The sequence below is a fragment of the Camellia sinensis genome, chromosome 10 (assembly GCF_055761805.1).
Source record: "Camellia sinensis isolate YWXY chromosome 10, ASM5576180v1, whole genome shotgun sequence".
Taxonomy (NCBI): domain Eukaryota; kingdom Viridiplantae; phylum Streptophyta; class Magnoliopsida; order Ericales; family Theaceae; genus Camellia; species Camellia sinensis.
In genome coordinates this window covers 9,037,860-9,043,859 of record NC_138970.1, presented here as the reverse complement: position 1 = coordinate 9,043,859, position 6,000 = coordinate 9,037,860, and the positions used below count along the sequence as shown (strand labels likewise).

Below are 6,000 nucleotides of genomic sequence, written 5' to 3'. Positions count from 1 at the left end.
CACTAAAATATGTTTTTGTTGTAGTGTTGTGACACTTGTTCATTGAAATGTCACTAAAGCCTTTTATGTTTGTCGTTTTGTGGCATTTTTCAAAAACGTGCCACTAAATATCATTTTTGTGGCATTTTCTAAAAATATGCCACTAGTGTAGTGTCACTAAAGTATGTTTTTGTTGTAATTTTGTGACACTTATTCATTAAAATGTCACTAGAGCCTTTTATGTTTGTTGTTTTGTGGCATTTTTCAAAAACGTGCCACTAAATATCATTTTTTGTGACATTTTCTAAAAATATGCCACTAGTGCAGTGCCACTAAAGTATGTTTTTATTGTAATGTTAGTTTTTTTTTTTTTTATAGAAACTACGCATATAAGTAGTATGTGTTATATTTTTATAAGTAAAATTTTAAATTTATTCAATTCAATAAAATAAAATAATTTCAGTTAATTCAATGATTATTTTTATTCAAAAACACTAATTGACGTTAGCTAATTAAAATTATAAATATTAAAATGACGCAATTGAAAAAATAATAATAAAAATACAAAGATTATTTATCCTGTTTTTAATACATTCAACCAATGCCACCCATTGATTGGACTTTTTAATGTCGTTCATCCTTTGCTATGATTGGACGACCATGAAGCCACCAAGTTTGAAAAAGCAGCAAGAGACGACCCACCACCACCACCACCAACCATCCAAGCCTCAGATGCGATCACTCTCATCTCTTCACTCCTTTTCCTCACCTCTTCTCCCTTTCTAGACCCCATCAATTCTCTCAAACACCTCTCAATCTCATCTCCTCTCACCCAACCATCATCATCTATGGCTATGGCAATACCCACTTTCATTTCCTCTACCAAAACCACACTATTCAAGCGTTGCTCGGCATACAATGGCCAAGCCACCATTGGCACACCAGCACTCACCGCCTCCACCACCGAATTCCACCCGCAGTGCGTCACGAACCCGCCTACTGACTGATGTCTCAGAACCGCCGCTTGCGGTGCCCATGACTTCACCACCAAACCCATCTCTTTTGTTCTTTCCAAGAACCCATTTGGTAGTAGTAACTCCAAATTAGGCTCCTCCAAAGTATTTGGAGGCGGGTTCTTCACAACCCACAAGAATCTTTGATTACTTCTCTCTAACCCAATAGCGATTTCTCTCAACTGTGATGTTGAGTGTGCTCCTTTGCTTCCAAAGCACAAGAACACTACGCTTTTACTGGGTTGAGTGTTCAGCCATGTCAAACAATCTAATGAATTAGATGAATTACCAATTCTATCCTCAGCATCGGCTATCACTGGTCCAACGCAGTAAATTGGCGGGGTTAGAATTGGACTAGTACAATCACCATCGGTGATAGCTTTGATTGCTCTAGGCTCGAGGGATTCAAAGGTATTAACTATGATCCCATTTGATTTGGGTAAGCAAGCGCCAAAGTTAAGGAAGTCATGGTAGGCCTGGTGGTCCCTATCAAGAATGGGTTCGGGCAAATGAGAGGCGGTGATGGGTGGCAAACCAGGGATGTGGAAGATAGTGGAGGGAAGGTCTTTGAAGCTTTTGGTTGTTTGGGTGTGGAGAATAGGTAAGTAGAGAAAAGTAGCAAGAGTTGAAGCACAAGAGGTGAAATAGTAGTAAGTTGGGATGTTGGGATCATATGAGTCTTGGACTGATGAGGTGATGAGAGATGGTATTGTGGAGGTGAGAGAGATGGTTTTGAGGGCATGGAGGACATTGGGGATGTTGCTGCGCATGAATTCAAATGCGTTGCCTACTCGGGTTTGGGTCTTGGAGTTGGGAGAAATTGAGAGATTGGGAGTGGGGAGGTGGTGGAAGTGGAAGGAGAGTGAAAGTTTGATCTTGTTGATGTACGAGGAAATGGTGGTTCCATCTTCCCAAGGTGTGGTAGGGATGAGGATTGTGATGGAGTAGTGAGAATGATGTTGGAGGATTAGCTTTCCAAGTTCTACCATAGACACCAGGTGGCCAAGTGCGGGAGCTGGGTATAATACTATGGTTTCTTTCATTGTTTGTGAGAAGAGAGGAAAGGAGAGTTACAAGAAAAGGGAAAGTCTTCTTGATGACTCTCAGTTAACAGGTTTTATAAATTTTCAAGAACACATTGAGAGAAACTTAAGGTTGGGTGCGGTAGAAGTTTAGAATTATGATTTGAGAATAGAGTTGTATTTTGAATTTATAAGTTTTAGAATTATAATTTGAGTGTAAAAACTTTGTTTGATTATGAGTTTTAAAAAAAGTTTTGAATTGAGGGATGTAACATATGTTATTTGATTTAAAAATTTATAACTCATAACCAAATACACAATCTAAAATTCTATTCAAATCTCACAAATTTTTTTTAAAAAGTTCTCAAAATATTTTTTATTTAAAATATAAAAATAACAAGTGTCAAAAAAAAAAAAAACACAAATACTGTTCCGGTCAACCGGCCGAACGCCTGGAAGACGTCTGAGAGAATAACCGAGTAGACCTGTTTTGAAAAATGAGCGAGGAGTCAATTTTTAAAAATTAAAAACAAACAGAGCACTCAAATCATATTGTGAAATCATATATTTCACTAAACATGGTCTTAATTTTTATAATATAATCATTGGGTATATGTTAAAAAAATGAGCTTACATGTATTCAGAAAATAATTGAGACAAAATTTTAACCCGTCAACTCTGCATATGCCGGATGCAACTGTTAACATTAAAATAAACAAGTAATTATCTTGTTTTTTAATAAATTTATTTTAATAGTGTGTTCAATTAATAATAAAAGGATTAAATGAATTTATAGTCTTAACAACAAAGAAATGATAAATAATTTATAACATATCATTGACTGAAAGTCTTTTTGATTTACTAACTAATTTTTGATATTGAAATATTCCTAATACCTGTTGAAAATATATGCATTTATCTAATATGGGTTTTATTATAAAAATAAAATAAGCTGATAATGTTATCATGAAACATTAGTGGTTGGTTTAGGTCAGCCGGTGGGACTTAATGAGATAAAGACAACCCTAACCCCACAAAGTATAAAGTCCACCAAAACTCGAGTATGTAGTGATGTGAATCTCCAACTAGGCAGCTCCGTAGTGGGCCAAGCCCAGCCCATTGGAGGTTTATATGTCTAAGCATAAATTATAAATACATCCTGAGATTGGTTTAAAATATAATTTATTTTTTATAATTTTAAAAATTATATTTTGTCTCTTAAAGTTTTAATTATATAAAAAATTGTTCATTTTATTAATAAAACAGTAAGTTAATTAATAATTTTTAATGATATTAGAAATTTATTTTAATTAATAATTTAAATAATTTTATCATTGTATAGATAACAGTTAAATTTTTTATTTTTTTGATTAATTTTATTAAATAAAAAATTATGATAATGGGATATTTATAATTTTTTAAATCATATAGGTAAATAATTTGTATTTTAAGCAAATCTTAAAAGGTGTGTTTATAATTTACCTTATCTCTAATTCAGATCATAATATACTCTTTTTTGATCAAAAAACACCAATCACATAGAATTGAAAAGCCTTTCAACAAGTGCCATAGAGGGAGAAGAAACCCAATCCAACAACAAAACCTCATCTAAGCAAGCTTAGGCAGTCCAATGAAGGCCCTATTAGTTACTCTAGGGCATTAATTAAAGGACACTCTATCTCGATTGGTAAGTGAGCGAATGTCCTTAGATCATAATGTAGTCTTTGTAATATAATTTGAAGTGTTTGAATGACAATAGATCATGTTAAAAAATATATATATACATATATATATATATATATATATAATTGAATTATGTGCAGTGCACTCTATGTAATACAATCTATATTGTATCTTAAGTAACAACGCATCAAGTTAAAAAATAATAAATAAATATATAATTAAAAAAAAAAAAAGAATTCATTCCACACAGCTCAACATAACTTCTCTCATCAAGCCATGATTGACTTCTAAGTTTTGGTCATGTCACTACAACAAAAATCACCTTTGGCGACTAAATTTTTAGTCGCCAAAAGTCCCTCTTTAGTCGCCAAAAGTGGATTTTTCAGATTCAGCGACTAAATTTTTTAGTCGCCCATTTTGTCGCCAGTACTTAGTCGGCAGAGGTATTGGCGATTAAACAAGTTTTAGTTAGCAAAAACAGGTGTTTCAGCGACGAAAGTGATGGTCGCCAATAGTGAATTACACTTTCGGAAATTATACATTCAGCGACTAATATTTTAGTCGCTGATAGCCATCAATCGCCGACCAAAGTGATTAGTCGCCCAAAGCAACACTTTTGGCGACGACTAATTTTAGTCGCCAAAGGTATTCCGTGAAAAAAAAAAAAAAACCTTATTTCTTTGCATTTTCTGAGTTTCGAACCACCGACCCTTTCACATTCTAAACCTTTAACCAAACACTCCCTCCACTATGCCACTATAACATCACATGAATGTATATGCAATATATATTATTTATATAGTATATTAATTGGTATTAATACAAAACTAATTATATAAATATAATTATTTTTATTCAATATAAATTATGTAAAAAATAAATTATTTATTAAAAAAAATTTAGGCCACTTTTGGCGACTAAAACCATTATTTAGTCGCCAATTCTATTATTTTGGGCTACTAATGATTTTTTTGTCGCTAAAAAAATTAGTTCCAATTAAAAATATGCAGTTTTGGCGACTAAACCTGTTTTTAGTCGCCAAAAATGTCACCTTTTGGCTACTAAACTGAATTTTAGTCGCCAATACTCAGTTTTTAGCTACTAATTTTTTTTTGGTAGCCAAAAAGCTTCACTTTCAGCGACCAATATGTTTTTAGTCGGCAAAACACCTACAATCGGCGACCAATCTGTTTTTTAGTCGCCAAAACCATCACTTTTGGCGACTAAATTATTTTAGTAGCCAAAAACTGTCACATTCGGCGACTAAACTACCTTTAGTCGCTAAAACCCCATATTCGGCGACTAAAGTGCCTTTTAGTCGCTAAAAACCTTGTATTCGGCGACTAAACTGTTTTAGTCGGCAAAAGTGACCAATTTTGGCGACTAATTCCATTTTAGTCGCCAATTCTACTACTTTCAGAGACGAAAAAAGAAACTTTAGTCGCCAATTCTACTATTTGTTGTAGTGTGCATAGATAATATAAGAACAAACTAGTCACTAATAACGAAACTTTTTTCTTTTTTTTTAATTTTAAATTCTATTAAATATCAGAGTTCACTTGGGGAATTATTCTTGAAATCTTAGAAAGCACCAGGAGGGATATTCCCACATGGTGGTGGAGCTAGAGGCACAATTTTTCTATCCTCACATATTTGAAATCAAAATTTAGGAGATTGTTAAGGTTCAGTTTGGATGAATGGATTTAGAGTGAATTTTATAAAACACATGAGATTAAGTTATATAGGTAAAATGAGAAATTGAAAAGAAAACAAATTAAAAATATAATATAAATATTTTATCAGGATACTTGTAAACTATAATACTTAGCATAAATAACTCCTTCCTTTAAAAATAAATAAATAAATAACTCCTAAATTTACCTCTACAAGGTGAAGCGTTGAATTGTTAGATTTATTTTTCTAGTGTGGCCCAATAGCCTACATATTTTCTACATGTTTTTAATTTATTTGAACTCCACAAATAGATAAAGCTAATATTTGAGATCAAGTTCAGTAATTAGAATTTTAATATAATCACTCTTCTAAGATAAGAAGGAAACCTTGATGGATTAGAAATTCTTCTGATAGAGTTTATCTGGACCTCTTCTCTCCTCTTTATAAGGATGGGTGACTCCCCTTCTTTTGATATTATTCCATCACTCTAAGTTTTATAGTCATCCTAATAAAGTGAGAGACATAGAGAAGAAGGTGAGCCAAGAATTAAAGGTTCAACTATTAGGGGTATTTTCTCAACTTCTCTAATTCAATGGCTGACAAAGGTATGTTCGTTTTATTCTTGAGTT

At 32.9% G+C, this 6,000-nt stretch overlaps 1 protein-coding gene across 1 annotated transcript; it reads right to left on the bottom strand.

Moving 5' to 3' along the window:
- Window positions 1–436: 436 nt before the first annotated feature.
- On the bottom strand, window positions 437–2,561 carry LOC114312075 (anthocyanidin 5,3-O-glucosyltransferase). Its single transcript, XM_028258253.2, has one exon. It carries the CDS (start codon window positions 2,033–2,035, stop codon window positions 614–616), a length of 1,422 nt encoding a protein of 473 aa, XP_028114054.2. The 5' UTR covers window positions 2,036–2,561; the 3' UTR covers window positions 437–613.
- Between the last annotated feature and the right edge of the window lie 3,439 nt (window positions 2,562–6,000).

Excerpts from the sequence above, each read along its gene's own strand:
- LOC114312075 (XM_028258253.2), bottom strand. The coding sequence starts at position 2,035 with ATGAAAGAAACCATAGTATTATACCCAGCTCCCGCACTTGGCCACCTG.